The 22,126-nt window shown below is 49.8% G+C and overlaps 1 protein-coding gene across 2 annotated transcripts in view; it reads right to left on the bottom strand.

The window, feature by feature from the left end:
- Positions 1-1,986: 1,986 nt before the first annotated feature.
- The window catches only part of WWC3 (WWC family member 3), a 117,792-nt gene continuing 97,652 nt past the window's right edge, over positions 1,987-22,126 (bottom strand). Inside the window, exons 12-23 of one of the 2 annotated variants that reach the window (XM_048213426.2) lie at positions 20,951-21,071; positions 20,109-20,183; positions 19,590-19,676; positions 18,440-18,632; positions 17,128-17,301; positions 16,600-16,751; positions 15,602-15,767; positions 11,687-11,851; positions 8,928-9,020; positions 6,972-7,199; positions 6,381-6,508; positions 1,987-4,730 (exon numbers count right to left, since the gene is read on the bottom strand). In XM_048213426.2, the coding sequence (XP_048069383.1) occupies positions 4,664-4,730; positions 6,381-6,508; positions 6,972-7,199; positions 8,928-9,020; positions 11,687-11,851; positions 15,602-15,767; positions 16,600-16,751; positions 17,128-17,301; positions 18,440-18,632; positions 19,590-19,676; positions 20,109-20,183; positions 20,951-21,071 (1,649 nt within the window). In that variant the 3' untranslated portion in view covers positions 1,987-4,663. Of the gene's footprint in view, positions 4,731-6,380; positions 6,509-6,971; positions 7,200-8,927; positions 9,021-11,686; positions 11,852-15,601; positions 15,768-16,599; positions 16,755-17,127; positions 17,302-18,439; positions 18,633-19,589; positions 19,677-20,108; positions 20,184-20,950; positions 21,072-22,126 lie in introns of both variants that reach the window. The other variant, XM_057309988.1, reaches the window with a different exon arrangement.

The following is a 22,126-nucleotide window of genomic DNA, read 5'->3' as shown; positions in this document are numbered from 1 at the left end:
TTATTTTCAAAATGGGTCAATAAAGAAAAAAATTAAGCATCTATCTTGCTTTACCCATATGAACTGTACCACTGGGTAACCAAATAGATGGGTTTCTCTTTATAAAGGTATTTCAAAGTAAGTTTTAAAAAATTAATAGAATTAGAATATCATCATTGTGCAAACTTAGTGAGTTAGGCAATCGATTACCAACAGTTTCAAACATTAAAAAAGAAAGATACTATAAACCACCTGATGGATGAACATACGAATTCTCGCCGCCTGTTCCCTGTCCCCTCCCACCACCAAAGGGGAAGAAAACGAACTGGAATCTGATCAAGTTTGTAGACTTAACAACAGCTTTCCCCCCAGTATTTGTTAATTGAAAATAGAGTTTACAGGAACATATTAAGCTACAGCACAGGGATACAATCAGCAAAACCCAGAACATGGCAGGCTCAGAGGACACACAATCTTGTTTCTTCAACAGATTACCCTGCTGTGTTTGCTATGGGGGGAGGGGGAATAGATCCTGCAGACTGAAGACAGACACAACTACAATGAGCTACCACTTCACGCCTACTAGGACGGCCACGATCAAAATGACATTAAGTGTTGGCCAGGACGTGGAGAAATCAGAACCCTCGTGTATTGCTGGTGGGGCTGGAAAATGGTGCAGCTGCCTGGGAAAACAGTCTGGCAGGTCTTCAAAAGGTTAACCATAGAGTTACCGTCTGACCCAACAATTCCACCTTTGGCTTTAGGCCGAAGAGAAATGAAAACATGTCCACACAAAAAATTGAACATGAATGATGATAGCAGCATTATTCGTATTAGCCGAAGAGTGGAAACAACCCAAATGTCCATCGACTGACGAATATGCAATATCCAGAACAGACAAATCCATAGGGCCACAAAATAAGTTAGTGGCTACCAGGGGTTCAGAGGGAGAATTGGGGGTGACTGTTAATGGGCCCAGGGTTTCTTTCTGGGGTGATAAAAAAGTTCTACAGTTGATTGTAGTGACACCTGCATAATTATGAATATCCCTAAGACTGACAAATTACATGTTTTATTTATTTATTTATTTGTTTGTTTATTTATTATTTTAAGATTTATTTATTTGACAGAGAGGAGACAGCCAGAGAAAGAGGGAACACAAACAGGGGGAGTGGGAGAGGAAGAAGCAGGCTCCCAGCGGAGGAGCCTGATGTGGGGCTCGATCCCAGGTCTCTGGGATCACGCCCTGAGCCGAAGGCAGATGCTTAACGACTGAGCCACCCAGGCGCCCCAAATTACATGTTTTAAACAGGTGAACTATATGGTATGTAAATTCTATCACAAGAGAACTGTTACCAAAAAACCCCCATAGGCATAAAAATAATCCCAATAAATATATATTTGGATTCTGTTCAGTTAAAAAGTGACACAAGACACTTGGAAAAGTGAACCCTGGATATTTAATGACATTACATGTTATTAAACGTTAAAATGTGGTAAGGATCCTGTGCATGCTTTTCTCTTTTAGCAATACATACTGAAAGTATTTATAGCTGAACTCAGAAGGTGTATGGGATTTGCTTTGAAACACAGGAAGGAAGACAGGTAGAGGTGTAGACGAAACAGTGAGCCATGACTGATCCATGTTGAGGGGGGAGGGCTTTCGTGTGTGTTCGTTTTACTATTCTACTTTTATACATTTGTTTTTATATTGAAAAAAATAATACTTTCTAAAAAAGATTAAATAGAGAAAGAGATCACGTGCCCGGGGGCGGGGGGAGGCAAGAGAGAGAATCCCAAGCAGACTCCATGCTGAGCACAGAGCCCAACACGGGGCTCGATCTCACGACCCTGTGATCATGATCTGAGCTAAAAGCAAGAGTTAGACGCTTAATCGACTGAGCCACCCAGGAGCCCTGAAAAAAATTACTATATTTTTATATATTTAAGTCCATGTAATTATATTTTATTACATTTTTCTTTAAAAAAAATCACACATTTCCATTCTGTTCTTAAGGCAGGTTAGTTTAATTTTATAGAAGGAATACTTTCAAACAATACAAATGACACAATTAGGGAAGAGTGACAAAAACAGAGATGAATACTGATTATAACTTATTCCCATGACAGAAGGTTACTGATTTCAGCAGTGACAATTTAGTGATCGGATGGCGTGAAGACCAAATTCCCTTTTACTCGTTGCAAAGAATCCTGGTGGCGGACTTAGGATTGTGTCCGGGCCAGAAGTGCTGGTCAAACACGGGAGCTTTCTTACCCCTGAAGGACGGTGACGGGCATATTCAGAAGATGGAAACAGCCCTTCCGACAATAGGACTTCGCTTTTGTGACGTGTGGGATATTCTCTGGGGGTGGCAGTCTTCACTAGAAAGAAGCTGCAAAACCAGGTCAGGAGAGAAGCCAATCGTGGGGCTTCCTGGCCGCCCGCCGGCTCGGGCGGCCTCTGTCGCTGTCCACGGGCCTGGTCAGCCCGGCTGGCAAGCAGCACAGAACGCATCACCCTCTACCTCCTCCATCTGTCTGGCTTTTCTCTCCTGCTCACTCTGGTCCCATGCGGGTGCAAAGGCAGACCCTTGCAGGGAGGCGGGAGAAGTCAATTAGAAGTGAACTTGGTGGCAAATCCAAGTGCTCCTTGGACACTGGAATAGGGACTGTATTTGTCTCTGGTGGGGCAAAGAGCTTTTTTTAAACACACACACACACACACAACGCCAAACTCTGGGGTTGGGGGAAGCACTCCAAACAGAAGCCTGGATACACTGGGCAGTGAAGTTAATTGAAACCCCTGGGTTGAGGGCCTTCTGTATTGGCACAGTGGGTTCCCCCCCGTCGCTACTAACAGAGGTTGGCAGAAAAGTTGCCTCAAGCCCCCACATCCCATGCAGCGAGTGCTTCATGTGGCAACCCACCCCGGGGCGCCTGAGAGGCGCAGGATTGGCCTTCCACACGCCCATGTCTGGAGGCAGATAGTTCTTCATTGGAGTTGAAAGTATCATCAGCTGGGAGCACAGAGAAGGCCTGCCATCGTCAGCACCTGCTTGGCAATGCCGTCTGCTGTGGGGCGCTTCCGGCAAGGACTGAGATTTGGCGCATCTCTACCTCCGTGGTGCGTTACGCACACAGAGAAATCAGCCAACAAAAAGCAGCGCGGCTAGAGGCAGAAAGAGAGAGCAAGAGCTTGCGCCGTGAAAGCACGCCGTCTTCAGTCCTGGCACCAGTGGCAAACTGCACTGTCTGTGATAGGTCTCGTGTCAATGAAACACTTCTACAAAATTCATTGTTAACAATGTAAAAAGGCAGGCAGGTTATACGGGGGGGTGGTTACAGACTAATGAGGAGAGTTACACTCATTCAAGGTAGGCATTTGCCAGGGAGGGGCAGAAAGATCTAGGAAGAGAGTTCTGTCTTCTTGTACGGTTCGCGCGTCCCACCTCATTGACTTGTCTGAGGCCTCGGAAAGGAGAGTGCATTTCATATATAATAAATTATGCAATCGACAAAATAGTTAGATCATTTGACATTTTAAAGGAATATTGGTGTATTTTTATTACATAAAAATTTTTTGTCCTCATGAACTACTTCTAAGATTTCTTAAGAAATACTGGGTAGACTCCAGTATGGGGGGAGGGGGGGGATTCCGATTTAAATCGAATACTCTCCTGTAAGTGACTCACTGGGTACCGGTCGTTACCCACGCACGCTTGCTTCCTTCCGCAAACAAGGGCCTCCCGAGGCCGTCCCGCCTGCGTCCTCACCGCCGTGTCCATCCGTGCACTCACGGATTCTCTGCAAACTCGCGCGCCTCGTGCTCGTCACTTCCCTTCATGACAGTCGTCGTGCCGGAGTTCCACGCCGCCTCGTTGGTCATGGTCGGGTGCAGCCGCCTCGGGGGGCTGCGTGTGGTCGGCTGAGGGCAGGCAGTGCGGACAGCATCCCGGCCAGGCAGGCGGAAGGCCGGGGCCTGCCCCCCAGGCGCGGGGAGCACAGGACGGCGCACCGCCGGACAACGCAAGCAGAGGCCGTGCGCGCGCAGCCCGCAGCGGAGCAGCTCGGCACCGCGCACGGACGCCGGCCGGCCCGGAGCCGCCGCGCTTGGCAGCGCACGAGCACGCGGCAGCGGCGCGCACACGACACGTGCTCCGCGCACACAGCGGACACGCGGACGAGTGACGAGGGCAGCGCGGACGGTCTGCGGTTTCGGTGTCCGGAACAAAACCGGCCCCAAACTTCCGTTCTACGGCATGACGAACACTGAAGCACAACACTTTAGTCTTAAAATACATCTTAGACTCAGTATTTTCCTTCAAGGAAAAAAAAGTACTATAAATAAATTACAATACAGTGAATTTGCCTGAACTCACTTTGTTTCTGTCTTCCAGCCTTTAAGTCAAATAAAACAGCGTAAAAACTGTACACTCTTAAAACGATAGTTGATCTTATATAAAATAACCTGTCTTCAGAGATGTCAATTTCACAACAAGGAAAAACCAAGCCCTGTTGCCGTCACTATTATAAAATATATATGTATAGATATATGTGTGTGTTTTTTACAAAGTGTGTATATTAATAGCTTTGCACAAATATTTTAAGGACAAATTTAGCTAGTCTAAGAACGTCATGAAAATGAAACAGGCAGATAAATACTTCACGTGTACAAAGCACTACATCAAACATCGTCGGCCGGCAGAGGAGGTACGTTAATCCTTGGTCTTGTAAAAAATGCTATCTTCTCCCTGGAATTGGAAAGAATTACAGGTTAGAAGTGGCTATAAATGCAATGAAAGCTCTCATATCAATGACAGCTTTTCTTACTCATATGAAAAATTAAACTTCAATTCCTAACAACACATCTGTCTCTATACGGACTCTCTAAATTTTAATAGAAGTTATGAAGCCCCATGAGGACAAGGGTTTGTCTCCAATGCCTAGAACAGTGTCTGCTATATAGTAGATGCTCCATAAACACTTGCTTTATTAACAAATGAATGAATACATGAAAAGCTAGACAAATGAAGGAGTTCTAAATCACGCTTGAAGGAAGACAGTTACAGTGTTTTAGGTTCCTTTAATGATGGGGATGTGAAAATTCAGGGTATAAAAAAATTAAGGCTAAAAGGCACATATTATTCAGGCATAAAAAGGAATAACTTTTTTTTTTTTTTTTTAAGATTTTTATTTATTTACTTGACAGAGAGAGCAGGAGCGAGGACAGGCAGGGGGAGCAGCAGAGGGAGAGAGAGAAGCAGACTCGCCGCTGAGCAGGGAGCCCGATGCGGGGCTCGATCCCAGGACCCTGAGATCATGACCTGAGCCAAAGACAGCCGAAGACAGCCGAAGCCAGGCGCCCCAAGGAATAACATTCTAACACGTGCAACAACACAGATGCACTTCAAGCACATTATCCTCAGTCAAAGCAGCCAAGCCCAAAATATCACATAGTGTAGGACTCCACTCACATGGAACGCCCAGAACTGGCAAAGCCAGCGAGGGCAAAAGCAACCTGGGGGGTGCCAGGGGCTGTGGGGAGGAGGAAACGGAGGGGTGGCTGCTTCATGGGGACGGGGTTTCCTTCTGGGGTGAAGGAAATGCTTTGGAACTGGACAGAGGGGGCGGGTGCACAACACTGTGACTGCACTAAACGCCAAAGAGTCGCTCCCTTAAAAACAGTGACTTGTACGCTATGTGAATTTTGCCTCGATTTTTTAAAAAGTCAGATACAAAAGAATATAGATGTCACTGTAATTCTCCTCATATGAGAAACAAAAACAGGGAAAACTAACGTACGCTATTCAAATTCAAGATGGTGGTTATTCTGGTGTGGGAAATCGGGAGGGGTGCCCATAATGTTCAGTTCTTGCCATGTGGACTTGTGACAACTCACCGAACTGCTTTACGCATACAAAATGCATGCTTTCCTGTATGTTGGTTAGGTTTCAATAAAAAGTTAAGTAAAAAGGCAAAGGTGATGTGTGTGTGTGTGTGTGTGTGTGTGTGTGTAAACCACTGTGTTGTTCACAATAGCAAATATTTGGAAAGAAGGTTATAAGATAGAGTAGTTAGGCCAATTATATCTTCGATGAAACAGTACAGCCAAAAAAGAGAACAGATGATGTGGCAACACAGGATATTTTTATTAAAAAAAAAAAAAAAAGCAAAATGCAAACTCGAACCCACATTATGACAACAAGCAGCAGGAAGAAAACCAGTGCCTAGACAAAAGGATCAGAAGAAGAAAAAGTCAAAATGCTGACAGCAGTGGGGATTCTGCTTTTATTCTGAACTGCACATGGGTTTGTTTTTTTTAATACTTATTTGCTTCTTACGATGACAAAGGTATGACAGTCCAAAGCAAGCAGGGAGGTGGGGCCTGCGGCCTTGCCTACCTGAAGGTCTGCACCTGGATGGGCTCCTTGTGGTTCTGCCCCCGCAGCCGGCAGACCCCTCTGGAGGCCTTCTTCAGCATCTTCTCAGCTGCCTGTTCTTGATGGAAGTCAAGTTTGGTCTGTCTTGTCTGGAACGGCAACATGGGATGGATAAGACATTTTTACTTCTAGTTCTAAGGAAGAGTGAGTAAAGCCACTCCCAGCCCTGGGGCCCCAGAGGGGAGAAAGGCCTGCCCCATGCACACACAGCCCTGCGACAGGGACTCTTCAAAGGGGCTACCGGGGTCCTTGGGGTGATGCCTTGCAGACGGCGGACCCGGAACACTCCGCTACAAAGCAGAGGGTGGCGAAGCCAGCGGGAGGGTCTGGGGAGCCTTCCTTCTAGCAGCCGTGGACCTGAGGCAGCTCTTGGTGCCACTGGAACACTGGCTGCTGGCCCACAGAGGGAGAAACCCAGCTCCTTCAGACGAGCACTTGGAGTGTTTGAAGTATAGTTTCATCATCATGACCAGGCAGGCCCAGGACGCCAAAGGGACTCCGCAGCAGGCCCCTCGAAGCAGGCCCCCCCAGGCAGAGCCCGTGGCCTCTTACCTGCCTCTCTGCTTCCTTCAGCAGGCTCCGGAATCGCTCGTCCCGCAGCACCCAGTGTGGGAGGTCGGTCTGACCTCGGAGCTGCGCGTCTTCTAACCGCTGCCTCAGTTCACGCAGGGTGCAGATCTCCTCGTTCAGCTGCCTCTGCCGCGTTCTGGAGGCCTGGAGATCCAGCTCCAGGTCCAGGGAGGTGCGGGCCATGAGCTCGGCCAGGGAGGACCTGCAGGGCTGCGGGAGACGGCAGCTGTGAGCACACACGCTCAGCCGGCACCGGGGCGCTGCGCAGCCGGGGAGCACGGGCCGTCTGCGAGGCCCTTCCACAACGAAGAGGGACAGGTGAAGCGCAGCTAGGGGACAGGGGTTTCTCTATGCATGACCGATGTCAAACGAACATGGATTTGGGCGAGACTAATTTAAGTCTCTAGTTCTATATCAAGTTGGTGACGCCAATGGTTGGTTTAATGGTGACCCGTGCATTTGCAAACATGTGGAGAAATAGATCCTCTCATATGGAGCTGGGGGGGATCAAAAATGGGTATAATCTTAAAAATCAATCAATAAATAATGGGTACAATCTTTTTGAAGTCCCACTTGACAATATACATCAAGCCACAAAATGTGCACTTTCTTTGGTTCTGAAATTTCACTTTGACTTGCAATGGAAAGGCACAACTCATGACATGCAAAAATGATCCAACTCAAGTTTATGACAGAGAAAACCTAAATATATAACAAGAGAAAACAGATTAAGTAAATTATAAGGCCAGCATAAAATACAGCCACTATAAAAAGGAGAAAAAATATATTGGAAAATCTTAAATAATCCATGGTATAAAGGGGGAAAAGCATATCATAAACCATATGAGTGCTTTTTGTTTAAAAGATTATACATACACACATGCAAGCTGTTAAAACCTTTCCTCCCCGTGTAAGCCTCAAGTAAGCAGATGTGCCATGTTTAAGAAAAGTCCGAAGATGAGAGAAGAATTTTGTATGTGGTACTGAGAACAGTACTTCCCATCCAATGGGAAACGACCTCAGGAAAGGTAGTTATCAGTAAGACACACCAGCGTTGTTCAGTGGGCTGGATAACTGTAGGCTTTTTACATGCACGTAACACTATTCTGCACACGTACAGAATTGGAATGCAAAGATAGGATATGATTTAAGAAACACAGGTTCATTTAAAAGCATTGCTCAATTCATAGGAGAGCTCGGCGGTTCTCAACCAGGGATGACTTGGCCCTTCAGGGAGCACTGGGCAGTGTCTGGGGACATGTCTGGTTGTCACAAGTTGTGGGGGGGGGGACGCAGGGCAGCCCCCACAACCGTGACCCAGTCCGAAGCGTCGACAGCGTTGCTGCTGAAACACTTTTGTAGCTGAATTGTGTCTTTCCTTCTCGTTCCCAGTCGGCAGCTGCTCTAAACACAGGCACCACATGGAAATCCGGATTTGTATTATTTCCTTAAAAGAATCTTAGCCTGCATAAGACAAGGAACTACTACTCGCTTACAAACAGAAAGCAATAAAACTCTGTAAACTGAGGCCCTTCAGAGAAAACCCACGGGGGGTGAAGTAAGTGAAAGCAGCAGAAGAGGCCTATGAAGAAGACTGCTCCAGGCTGAAAAACACCAATATCTCTACTATACATAATCCCTTGTCAAAAAAGAAAAAAAGGGTCTTTCATATAGGTTGGCTGGCTGTTTATTAATGTATTATATTTAAAAATGTAAAGATCATGAATTATCTTAGATCATGATGTTATCCTAGGAAATTAAGAAATAGTGTAACAGTTTGACATTATATAGGCTTCTAAAAATTATACCTCAGTAAACAAGGAAATAAATACATTACGTTTTTTAAAAATATATATATATTACCTTTAAATTAATGTTACCTAAAATATGACCTTTTAAGTTCTGTTCAGGCTGCATATTAGTTTGCGTGGCACGTACCTGCTTATAGCGAAGGGTCCGTCTTTCCAAGGTGTTTCGGACAAACGGGGACTTCCGGGGCAGCGTTGAACTGTCGCTGTCGCTACGATAAAGCTGTGCCAAAGAGAATGATGCTCAGAAACGCTTTCTCAGAAGTGCACTATTCACTCTCTCTGTGTATCTGAACTGCAGGATTTCACGTCTCACAGGTGCTCGAACGCACTGCTGACGGCTGATACTTTAACTAAGCCTTCTGGTCCCGGTGAAGACGAAACCTACGCAAGTGTCAAGTAAAACTAAAGACAAACCAGAACAAACCCGATAAGCAAACCAACGCCCCACCTCCTTCACGTTACACATCGCCCGAGCCGCGTGAAGGTTCCAGGGGGAGAGGGTCGACAAGACGCCTGCCCCGGCGGCACCGGCTGGGAACAGTGCTGCTCCGTGCGGCGCTCACGACGCCGGCGCGGACCTCAGAGCCTCCCACTTGCTCTCAGTCCTTCTCATCTGCTCTATTCCTGGCTTGGCCAAGAGCTGGGAAAAAAATAACTTTCCAAAAAAAGGCTCATTCCTAGTAGTAGGACGAGCCAACACCACTAACACCCACTCTGCCAGTCAAGAGAAAAGGTCTGCTTTTAAAAAGAAAAATAAATAACACCTTCCTTATGGCAGCCAAGACATTTGGTGGCGGGTTCTTGCTTCAGGATCAACATGTATCTGTGTGAAAGCCGAAGTCCTTGTCTTCGTGGCCTTCTTGTCCATGCCCGTTAACCCCAAGGACTCAGGACACGCCGTGGCACGGCAGTGTGCGCCCCCTCACTAGATCAGGACACCCAGACAAAAACAAAGAAGCCTTCAAAAGCGTCACCTGCAAATGCATGCTTTCCAGCAGGGCACAGAGCCCAGCACAGAGCTGCAAACCTTTCCCTGCGGAAGTAGAGGACTTCCTCCTTCACCACACTGCCCTTCTCACCGAGCAGACCCGAGCCTGCTCTGTGGTGGGGCAGCGACAGCCTGCCGTGAGGAAGGGACCTGAGGCCAGCCTTGGCTCTAGCGCCTCCAGGAGGGTGTCTGGTTAAGCACAAGCCCCCAGGGGGCTGCAGTCTGATGGGGCGGGAGCGCCCGAGCCTGACCCCGTGCGACTCAGGGCAGCCACCACCAGACACCTTGCTTCTGTGGGGAGAAGCGAGGCAGGTCTAGCAAATGGCCCAGGGGCAGCTAGGGCCACCGGGCTCCAACCCCCTGCTGTTCACCCCCCCCCCAAACCCCTGCCGTAGGGTAAAGGATTAACTCTGCTCCAGGAAAGTTTTGGTCCTTGCCCAGCTCCTGGGAAGTGACCCGTAATCCCCTGGAATGTCCTGCCTGAGTGTCTCTGTTTACCTGGAGACCTCGGGCCAGGCCACCCAGTCTCTGTTAACTATGTGATTTATAGTGGGGGCCTTACGCCATCAGCTTGACCTTCGGAGGGGCTGGAGACAAAGGTCAGGCATGCAGGCAATCGGCTCTGCCTATGTGACCAACCTCCCCCAAAACCCCCGGCTGGCAATACTCCATGCGTGCGGCCTCTCCCAGCAGTGACAGGTGACCAGAGCCACCCGCACAATCCTGCTGGAAGAGACCCGGAAGCTTGCCCCAGGTCTCTCCTGAGCACTGCCCGATGTGCCTCTTCCCTCTGCTGACCTTGGTCTATATCCTTTCACTGTAATAAACCATAATGGTGAATATAACGGCTTTGCTGAGTTCTGTGGGTCCTAGCAAGTTACTGAACCCGAGCATGGGCCAGGGGACCCCTGAACCATACCCCCGGTGTCTCTGGCACACGTCTGAGGCCGTTTCTCTTGTATGACTGAACTTTGGTTTTGCCCAAACAGAGCCAGCTCCGTGACGGTCCCCGCCAAGGGAAGGTGCTTTACTTCAGCGAGCCCAGTTCAGAGGCGGGAAGGGTCAAAGTTCTCCTCGATCCAAAAAGCCCCATCAGGCCACTGTGTCGTGACCATTTATCCTTCAAATTCCCTTCTCTTTCCTGATCCTTCCTGTCACTGTCACACCACCACCGCCCGCCAACCTAACACGCGGTCCTATCTTCAAGGACCACAGCAGATTGGGTCCTCCATCTTGAGGTTCTCAACATCAGAATCATTCCCAAGCTCTGGTGTCTAGGCCCCATCATGACCCATGATGGATCCTGGGGGTGGAACCCAGGCACCAGCATTTTGTGAAGCCCCCACCTCCACCCCCAACCGTGCCAACATGGCTTCGCTGCACAGTGCAGCCAAGGAACCACACCGTGTCTCCCGCCATCACCCTCGGGGTGAGAAATGACGTGCCGGGAGGGGTCAGAACCCTGCCTCAGTATCCCGAGTCTTCAAGGCTGCCGTCCGCCCTGGGACCCCGCTAAGCTACACTTCAAGACCTCCAACCACTCAGTGGCCTGACTTCCCAATCTCTACCCAATTCAGGATACTCCCTGTTCCGACCTGTTACTCTTAGACTGATGTAGAAATGGTTTGCCCGGCTTCCTGACCATGAGTTGGTACACAACAAACTGAAAATCCGGGGAGAGATGTATTAGAATCATAAAGAAATCCAGAGTGAGATATGCACAGGCGAGGGGGAAATGGAGCCACCACACTGATCGCATAACCCCCGTGCGCCGTGCTCATTATCGGTACTTGGGGGCACACAGGTCTCTCAGCATGAACGGTAAAAATAAAACATGATATGGGGGGTGGGAGGAGGAGACAACGTTCCAGACAAGTGGCAAAGGAATTCCAACTTACTCTGCAAACGTACTGGCTTCGTGCTCCAGGGGAGAAGGTCTGCGAACGCACAATTGTGCTACTCCGAACGAAAGGCGACCCACGGGCCCTGCGGCTGGGCCTCTCCTTTGGAAGACTCGCTACTTCTTCTGGGAAGACATCTTCTGTGTTGGTTTCTTTATCGACCTAGACGGTAGTTTATTATGACCATGACTTTTTCTAGAACATGAGCAACAAACATGAACCACTGTGGCCTTCTTCACTTGGAGTTCTCACTGGCATTTCACGCTTAGGTCCAAAACTATTTTCGATACTCCTCCCTGCAACACACGCATCTCCTCCTCCAAGACTCTCTATTTTCCAATTGTTCGTGCAAAAAAACCACCTTCGTGTCATCCTGGACTCTGCTCTCTTTCATACACACCATATCTGGTCCAAGATCTAATCCCACTGGCTCCAGGTTTATGATGAAGCATATTTTTTTTAAAGATTTTATTTATTTATTTATTAGAGAGAGAGAGAGCACAAAAGGGGGGAGCAGCAGAGGGAGACGCAAACTCCCTGCTGAGCAGGGAGCCTGATTCAGGACTCGATCCCAGGACCCTGGGATCATGACCTGAGCAGAAGGCAGACGTTTCACCGGCTGAGCCACCCAGGCGTCCCATGATCGTGCATGTTTTGACCACTTGTCATCAGCCTTCCACTTGGGTCACCATCATCTCATGCCCAATTGGCACAGCAGGCTTCTGACCAGTCTCCCCAATTCCATACCTCTTTCCCCCCTTCAGCCTCTTCTCAACCCAGAAACCAGGGAGATCCTGGTAAAGCTGAAATGAGACCCAGCAATTCCACTCCTAAACATTCACTCAAGACAACTGAAAACAGGTGTTCAAACAAATACTTGCACGCAAACATTCACAGCAGCATTATTCACGTAGCCGAATGGTAAAAACAGCCCAACAGTCCATGCATGGATGCACAGTTATACCAATCAAGGAACTACTACGCAGCCACGAAACAGAGTGAAGTTCCCAAAACAGGCAAATTCCTAGGCAGAAAGCAGATCGCTGGTTGCCAGGGGCTGGGGGAGAGGGGCTGGGGAGTGACAGTCTCGTAGGTGCGAGGCTTTACTTAGGGATGATGGACGTGTTTTGGGACTAGACAGAGTGGCGGCTGACCACATTGCGAACATGCTAAATGCCCCTGAACTGTTCACTGTGAAATAAGTTCACTTCATTTTCTATAAATTCCATGTCAAAAAAATTATTTTGTCTTTAAAGATTTTATTTATTTATATGTCAGAGAGCAAGAGCACGCACGCACGCATGTGCCCAGGGAGCGGCAGGCAGAGGGAGAAGCAGGATCCTTGCTGAACAGGGAGCCCGATGAGGGACTCAGTCCCAGGACCCTGGGATCATGACATGAGCCAAAGGCAAACACTAAACCGACTGAGCCACTCAGGCGTCCCTCTTTCAAAAAGTTATTTTAGAAAAAGAAAAATCATGGGGCACCAGGGTAGCTCAGTCGGTTAAGCATCCAACTCTTGATTTTAGCTCAGGTCATGATCTTAGGGTTATGAGATCCAGCCCTGCATCGGGCTCTGTGCTCAGCGTGGAGTCTGCTTGGGATTCTCTCTCCCTCTCCCCACACCCCCCCCCACTCACTTGAATGCATGCTCTCTCTCTCTCTCTCTCTCTCTCGAAGGAGAAAAATCCACAGAAAACCTTAAGTCAGATCATGTCAACCTTGGCCTCAAAACCACCCACCACTTTCCCAATCATCTCAGAGAAAAGGGAGAGTCCAGAGTGGGCCCCTACACAATCTGGTCCTTTTGCTTCCCTCCGTCCTCAGCTCTGGCGACCCCCCTGCCCCATGCTGGTCTCACTGCTGTTCTTTCATCAGCCCCCCACACCCCCATCTGTGGGCCTGCACCTGCAGCTCCCTGTACCTGAATGCTCTTCTACAGCCCCGCACAAGGCTCCTGAGACCCCTGCCTTAAGGCCTCTGCTCAAAAACTGCCTTCTTGGTGACGCTTCCATGACCTTTCATTCTTTTTTATTGTAAAAAATACATAAGATTTACCTTGACCATTTTACGGTGCACAGTTCAGTAGTGTTAAATGTATTCACACTGTTGGGAAATAGAGCTCTAGAACTTTTTCATATTCCCAAACCGACTCTGTCCTCATTAAACAACTCCTTATCCTCCGTCCCCCTAGCCCCTGGTGACCACCTTTGTACTTCCTGCCCATATGAATTTGAATACTCTAGCCACCTCCTGTATGTGGAATCGTACAGTATTCACCCTTCCGTGGCTGGCTTACTTTACTTGGCGTAATGTCTTTGAGGTCTGCCTATGTTGTGGAATTTAAGAGGATTTCCTTCTTCTTTAAGGCTGAATGATATCCCACCTTTTCCTTATCCGTATCCGACGACAGACACTTGGGGTGCTTCTACATCTAGGCTCTCCTGAATAACGCTACTAGGAACGTGGGCGTGCAAATAGCCCTTGGAGACCCTGATGTCAATTCTTTTGGATATATACGCAGAAGTGGGATTGCTGGATCATAGCAGCTCTATTTTTCAGTTTTTGAGGAACCTCCATGCTGTTATCCATGGAGGCTGTACCATTTTACAATCCAACCTCAAATATAAATGCAAATCTATATTTCTAAATGTAAACCCCTTCTAAAATAGGAACTCTTTCTAAAAATGCAAATCCCACCTTCCCTAGCACCCTGTCCTCCAGCAGCCCCTCTTCTCAAGCGCTGCTGTGTTTTCCCGAGCGACGCTTGCCTGCCTCCCCTTTATTTTCTTCACTGTCGCATCTGCACTGCCTACCAACTACCCACGTGTGCACGCAGAGAGACCACAAACGTGGTCAAGAACAAACAGCTGGGGAGCTCCAGTGAAGGGCACGTGGGTATTTGTTCTATTATTCTAGCAACTTGTCTGTAGATTTGAAGTATTTCAAAATTAAAATCAGGGGTGTGGGTGGGGATGACGACAACACACTAAACTTGCCTCCCACAGCCCCTTCCCTCACTTGAGCCCATGCTTTTAAAGGTTTTAAAACGCTGACCACCAGCAACCACTGGCAGCCTGGGCCACAGAAGAGCTCCTCTAGAGGGGCCGCGTGTGGGCAGCTTGGGAAGCTGACACCATGTCTCTCGAGACTTGTGCTTTGGGGTGACAGCGGGGGCCATGGTGATAAAACGCTTTGAGGTGTTGAACAGTTTGTGGAAAAAACTTCCCAGAAAGTACTGATTCAGTGTCTCCCAACCTCAAAGGCTTCCTTAGACATCTGTCACTGCAAATGTGAGACTTCCTCGCTGAAAATGTGGCCGTGAGCACAGCTAAGACTGGCTGAACAGAAGGGGTGAAGGGGTACCTCGTAGCACCTAACATCTCAAAGGGAGCAAAGGGATGAGACGCGGCCAAAAGCGATGACATGTGAGACCTCCTGAGCCATATGCGGCCCTGAAGATGGGAACAGGTCATCACCGGGCAACACGGAGTACCAATCTGCCCTTTCCAGCTGTAGCTGTCCTTTCTTTTCAATTGAGAGTTGAGAGATATTTCTATGATACCTGCTGTGCCCATTTTAAGCCGTTTACAGATTTAGGCCCCTCCCTTCTTTCCCTCGGCTGTCCGTGAAATGCCCCCTTGGCTATGGCCCCCCGATCCACCAGCACAGTCCATTTCACACCACACAGTCCCCACGGCCCCCGTCACGGGCAGTGTCTGCAGGTAAGCCACACTGTTCTACTCCTGCATCGCAGAGCCTGTCGGCTTCGTCTCACCCATCTCCTCCACCCACCCCTTCCCGTTTCACGTGGGGGGTGCAGGCACACATGCCCTCCTTCCAGGGCTGTGCCTGGGGTTGTGCGGCAGAACACTGTGGAGCCCCAGCAGTCCCCTGACCTTGCCCACCTACCTTCAGAGGCGGAGGCTGAAGTTTCTCAGGGCTGTAAGGATCGGCCTGGCCAGCAAATGTGTGTCCATGGAGTGGGTCGATGCCAATGCAGCAGGGCTCCGGGTGTGGGGGGCTGGTCTGGGCGCAGCTGCTGCAGCCGCTATCCACCGAGTCGGCTTGCCAACTCCTAAAGCAGACGTTGCAAAAGCCCACAGCACGTGTGTCAACGTGGTCTTCCTTCCCTTCATCTTTTCTTCCCCAACTCCCCTGTGCACCCTGCCTTCTGCTCTTTATCAGGAATTCTCCGGTGAATTTTACTAGTGTGGAGTGGAACCAATGCTAACAGCTCTCCAGGATTTCCTGTTCGTTTTGCAGTTTGTGGATCCTTCCCTTTCCTCCCCATCCCATACATAAAACATTCTGAATTTGGTAAAAACCCCTTGCCAGAGTGGTGGTGTCAGAAAAATAAACCACAGTGTTTCTTACAAAAGCTGAGAAACCAAACCGCTTCCCGGGAGTGGGTGCCCCACGGCACTGCGCGGCAGCGGACGCGCCCGACGAGACCTAAGTGCTGCCGGCGATCGCACACGGGCGCTCTTGCCAGCAAGTCAAAGGGCCTGCTGTCCCGGGGACACACGTGACAAGGCCTTTCGGTAAGAGGGTCTGTGTGTCTTTATCTGCCAACGGCAGCTGCTGAAGAGGTCAGCCTCCCGAGCCCTCGCTCGGGCCCCTCCCAGCTTCCCAGCTTCCCGCCAGTCCCCGAACACAATACCCTGCCCCTCGGCCCTGCACTTTCCCTCCCTACGGTAAATTTAGCCTCAGCTGTTCAGAAGCAGCAGGCAGCCTTGGAAATGGACTTCGTTGTGGCAAAACGTGGAAGTAAAGCAGCACCAAAGTGCCTCCAGGAGGGCTCGACAGAAGTCCGTCGGTCGAGGCGCTCGCCCATCTACTCTACGCCGCCACTACGGCACGGTGACCTCTATGGAGTCCGGGCTTCGCCCACCGGCCGCTTCAGGTACCTCTCGGACACGGCCTCGGCCAGCTCCTCCTTGCGCTCCATCTCCAGGATCTCGTCCTCCGTGTACTCCAGCTTCACCCGCTCCTCGGCCAGCTCGCGCTCCACGGCCTGCAGCTGGGCTGTGGTTCTGGCCAGCAGCGCCGTCACCGCGTCCTGCTGGGCGGGGGACAGGGGCGCTCCTGAGCCGTGGCTGGCCGCCCTCGGCGGCTCTCCAGGGCCGAGAAGCACACGCCGCGTGCCAGCAGGACGTGGTCTGGCCACCTCGTGCAGCTCCGAGGGCTCCAATTTTAAAACCACCAATATGTCTCTCCCAATCACTAGCCGGTCTGCATTAAAGCCACGGTCACGGACAGCCATATATACCAACACCTCCCATCTCTGTGCCTCCCTTGAACCTGCCCCTTGGGCAGCGCTATGCTCCCACACTAAGCATGCAGAGACGCTCGTGGGAGATGAAGCCCCCGTGACAGTGGGTGTCGGCAGCGGGACAGCAGTGGCGCTCTGCGGCACAAGAGGCAGGCACACGTACCGTCTTCCCGGCGGCGGCGGTGGCGGCTTGTGCGGGGTCCCCGACGGCACCCCCCACCCGCTCGCTCTCCCTGGCCCTGGGCGGCCCGCAGCTGCTGAACACCTGCACAGCATACCAGCGCAGCTGCATTTCGCTGGATCCGTCGTAGTCAGCCAGGTTGATCTGAGCAATGCCCTGCGTGAGTGTCCCCGGAAAAAAAAAAAAAAAAAAAAAAGGCAGAACAGACACTGAGTGATTTCACCTTAACAACCAAGGGGAATCTTGTAAAACATCAAGTCACCCTTCGATCGTAACCGGAAAGGCAGAATGTGTCATTGCTCTTCGAAGGACTGCAGTGAAATGAAAGTGGCAGCAGAGGCTCTTGAGGGAGGCTCCCGGACCCCTGCCTCAGCCCCATGGGGAAGTGCCAGGAGGGGGACAGGGGCACAGAGTGGACAAGCTGCAGTGGGGGGGGGGTCAGGCTCAGGGTCTGCCCACTGAGGAGCTGTGGAGTCGCTCAGGGATTTCTGAAGCAAGAGAGGGCTGGCTGAACTCTACCATCGAATTCTCCTGCTGAGGGGTGAGACCAAGGGGAGAAATTCCAACTTCACAAAGAAACCATCTGCCTGCCGAGTCATGGCTCCGGCCAGTGCACGGCTGGGGTACTGAACACAGGCTGCTCGTGCTCTTAGTTCGAGGAGTACCAGATAAAACAGAGAGCAGCCAGTAAATGCGAATCGCAAATAAACAACGGATTTCTTTAAAGTATAAGTATGTCCCAAATAGTGCATAGGACATACTTATATTAAAAAAGAAATCCACAGTTTATTTGAAATTCACATTTAACTGACCATCCTCTATTTTTAATTGCCCAATTTTTCAATCCTACTTAGTTCCCTCAACTGAAAATGGGGGTAATACAGAAGTCTTGCAAGTATTAGTTGAGATAATGTATTTAAAGTACAATATACTTGGCAAGACAAATCCCTTTCTGTACTCCCAGCTACAGAGATCACTTCACATGATGACAATTTCTAAGCAACCCACCACAGGAAAAAGGAAGGAGGGGAGGGAGGAACAAGAGGGAGGGAGAGACAGAGACAAAGAAGAGAGAGGGGGGCAGAAAGACAAAGAAGACAAAAACAAAGAAAGAAAGGACAAAAGATGGAGAAACAAGAAAGAATGAAAGACCAAAAAAAAAAAAAGGCAGAAAGACAAAAAGAGAAGGGGTGGGAGAGACAAAGACTGATGGGAACACAAAGAAAGGAAGGGGGAAGGGGGGGAGGAGAGCAGAAAGGAAATGAGGGGGAGGGAAAGAGGGGGAGGGACATACCAGCAGTTCTTCCTGCAGCTGCTGATTCACTGAACATACATATAATTGAAGTGACTTCAACGTCAACATGCTTGAATGCACGGGGATTCTGAAAATTTCATTAAATACCAGGGGGGCCTGGAATTCCAGAGCCTTCGAGCAGTAAGTGTTCGGGGTGCCAGAGTCAATCGGCGGCAAATAGACTCGGATGTGTCTGAAACCAGAAAGAGGGAAGAAAAATCAGAGAGGTGACACTTACTGACAGATTCGTGCGATGAAAAGCATGAACCACACACGTATACACATGTATGTTTCCCTATTCGGATGCCCACGGGCAGAATTTTAAAGTCTTTTGGAAAAGGTCGTTTGCTCAACTAAGAGTAAGCCCAAAGAATTTATGTGCCCCTGGAGATTACGGGGAAAAACACTCACAAAGAGAAAGGCTTACAAGTCAGTCGTTAAGACTTTGGAAGGGGTCAGAGGTCCTGCTTTCACCAGCTTTTTGGGAAGCCACCTGTACTGATCTCTCCATGGCCTCTTGGCTCCCTCTTCAAGCTGTGCCTGTCTCCAAGACAGTTCACACCAGCCTGGACTTCCTGCCCTGTCCACCCTCAGCATGGAACAAACGAGAAGCTCAAACACTGGCTGCAAAGTACACCGTCAGGGTGAGCAAAATCCCAGGGCGAGCCCTCAGCCACTTACAACAGGGTTGCTCCCAAGGCCTTTAGAAGACAAGTGTAAAGACTCGTGGAAGGGGAGGGCCCCCCTGGGCTTGAACGGACCATGACCAGTATGCTCCGTGGCCTGTGAGTGGGACCCGCCCGGCAGCCATCTGGGGCCACGGAGCTCAGAGGTCGCACCCTCCAACGGCAGCTACGCGTTTTTCCTTCTCCTTTGCTCAGACAAGGGCCCCTGGTCCCGGCCAGAAGCCTTTCCATTCACTTTGCAGGAGCACAGAGCTGGGCGCCACTACATCACCCACTCTTCTCAGAACTTCTAAGCCTTTCTATTCAGACATTGCCTGGTATTTCATTAGGAATAAGCTTTGGAACTCAGGTTCCCGAACGGCCTTTTCCCGCCCCAAAGTGCCGAGCAGAACAGGGGAGCTGCCAGCGCCGGCGGGGGTGTCCCCGGGGCCCCGCAGCAGAGCGCTGCCGACAAGCCAGCTTACACTTTGCAGTCTTCCTTCGTGAGCAGCCCCGCAAAATTCTTTAGTTGGAGCACGTTCACAAGAAGACACTCGCTGGCACTGTCGAGCCTGGGAAATGGAACAGAAGCTCGTAGGCTGCCACCCACCACGCTGGGACCCTCCCGCTGACTGGCCCCCGGCAGCGGCCCTCAGTGGCGGGTGGCCTGTGCAGCCACGGACGCAGGCCGCTCCGGGCACGACGGCTGGCCGCTTCCCAGGGTGTCCGTGCCCCCTGCTGACCCCCGTTCCAGGACATGACAGCAGCCGTGACTCCCGGTGTTGGAGGACGGCGGTGGAGCCGCTCTCCCCCATCCCTCCTTCCCGCCACCTCTGTCCCCCCATGTGAGCCACTGAAACGGGCTGCAGGCGTCCAGGCCGCGAGCACCAGCCAGACGGCGGAGGTCCCTGCGTCCCTCCCGGCCTGGAAGTGTGGGTCACTGGGTGGGCCTTGATCTACAGGCCCTCTCTAGGAGCAACAGGGTAGGAGTGTCCTGTACTCACACAAATCCAACATGGATCTGGGGCCCTTCACTACCACAAGCGTCTCCGTGTGCAGACTCTTCAGCATCTTCACTCCTGAACAAACCAGAAATCACCGGGGTTACTCCCCAGGGAACCATCACTGGTTTGCCAGAAGCTCTCGTGCTGGGGCGCTTCTTACCGAGAAGGGCTTTCTTAAGTTGTGACTTCACTAAATTCTTTATGTAACTGAAAGGACACAGGAGGCCCACGACATACCTCCGTGGGTACCTGCCTACAAAGTGCTGTTGTTTTTGAGAAAATAACTTGGGATATCTTTCAAAACCACATGTGCCATTCAGGGCAAACTTCCAAACTAACTCTTAAGCCATTTGCAGTAAGTGAAATGTCTGACAGACACCTGAAAGGAACAATGACATCAAACATATCAAATCAAAATAAAGCCCAGAATCCCAAAGGTGTTTTGTTGTCACAAAGTGATTCCTCTAGCCTAGGAAAGAGGGAAAGGAGGGAGAACATTCATTTCTAATGAATGCTTTCGAGAAAGGCAGGTCTCTCTTGTACAATGGCTCTCCTCTTCTAGCTCTCAGAGGCTTAGGCCTTCCACGGACCAGAGCCAGAGAGGAGGAAGTCATCCTCGAACCACGGAAGGAGGGCCAACCTCCAGAAGGCACACAGAAGCCAGAGGAGTTTTCTTTGCGGGTTGCTAAGGCCCAGCCTACCAAAGTTGAGAGAAGCCAGGAAGAGATTCTAGCCTTGGAGACACACGCAGTTTCAATATGCACAAGTCCCAGTACGCATACATTTTGTGCTTAACAGTAACACTGTGGGAAGTCTGCTGAGGGAGAAGATCAGCTTCTAACCTTTTGGTTGGAGGCTCAAATACCCCACTATCACTTGCTAGCGAATAATCCGACAGGCATGCAGACACTCGGCGCGCTCTCCTCTCCAACCTCTTGGCGCTGTCTTCTCGAAGAGTCACTGCTATAAACAAGAGACATACCTGGGGTCAGGAGGTGACAGCATGGGAGGCCGGGGACCGTGATGCCAAGAAATGAACACTCTAAGTTAGGGCACATGAGAGTTACTAAGTGTTCCAGAGACACACCATTGTGTATATATATATATATATATATATATATATATATACACATCATATACACATGCATATGTTTAAATATGCTACATCCAAAAAAATTTTTAATAGTGAAAAATCAAAGAAATAGACTTCTGGCTACTTCTTTAAAAACTCTTTATTTTTTAAAAAGATTTTATTTATTAATTGGACAGAGAGAGCACAAGCAAAGGGAGCAGTAGGCAAGGGAGAGGGAGAAGCAGGCTCCTCGCTGAGCAGAGAGCCCCACATGGGGCTCGATCTCAGGACCCTGGGATCATGACCTGAGCCGAAGGCAGATGCTTCACCAACAGAGCCACCCGGGCATCCCTAAAAGCTCTTTAAACAAGTCACAGATCTCTCTTCACCTCCTTAATGAGCACACAGAACAGAAGATGATGGGGGGACGCCCCTTCAAATCACACTTTGAGAAAAACCATCATCCCTGAAAGACCAGGAAAGAAAGGTTATCCCAAATATGGACTGCAATGCGAGCGAGGGGTGGGGGTGTTTTTCATTTCCTTCTTTATGCTGCTGGTATTTCCCGTATTTTATAAAATAAACATATACTCTAGAGTTCATAATCAGGAAAAACAATTTTTAATTATCCAAATAAACCCTAACAAGACATGGAGACTTTCAAGTCAGAGGACACGGCTGATCCCACACTCAGCCTTTGGAAACAGCTCCGCTGATGGCAGTATCCTCCCAGGAGCCCTGGGGCCAGATTTGCTTCTAAAATTGCTTTCTGGGGTTAGCAAGCTACTGTTACGAGGCAGCTTATTTTTGCCTGTATCGCTCTTATCAAGAGCAGAAAATAACCATTGACATTCTTCCTTTTAGCATTTCATCACTGTCTTTGCTCCTTCCCTCACAAGCTCCTTTTCCCAAAGCCAGTGCAAGCAGGCACACCATCCTGTCGTGC

Source organism: Ursus arctos, chromosome X (genome assembly GCF_023065955.2).
Source record: "Ursus arctos isolate Adak ecotype North America chromosome X, UrsArc2.0, whole genome shotgun sequence".
Classification (NCBI taxonomy): domain Eukaryota; kingdom Metazoa; phylum Chordata; class Mammalia; order Carnivora; family Ursidae; genus Ursus; species Ursus arctos.
Note: the sequence above shows the minus strand (reverse complement) of the source record. Positions and strands in the feature narration are given on the sequence as shown.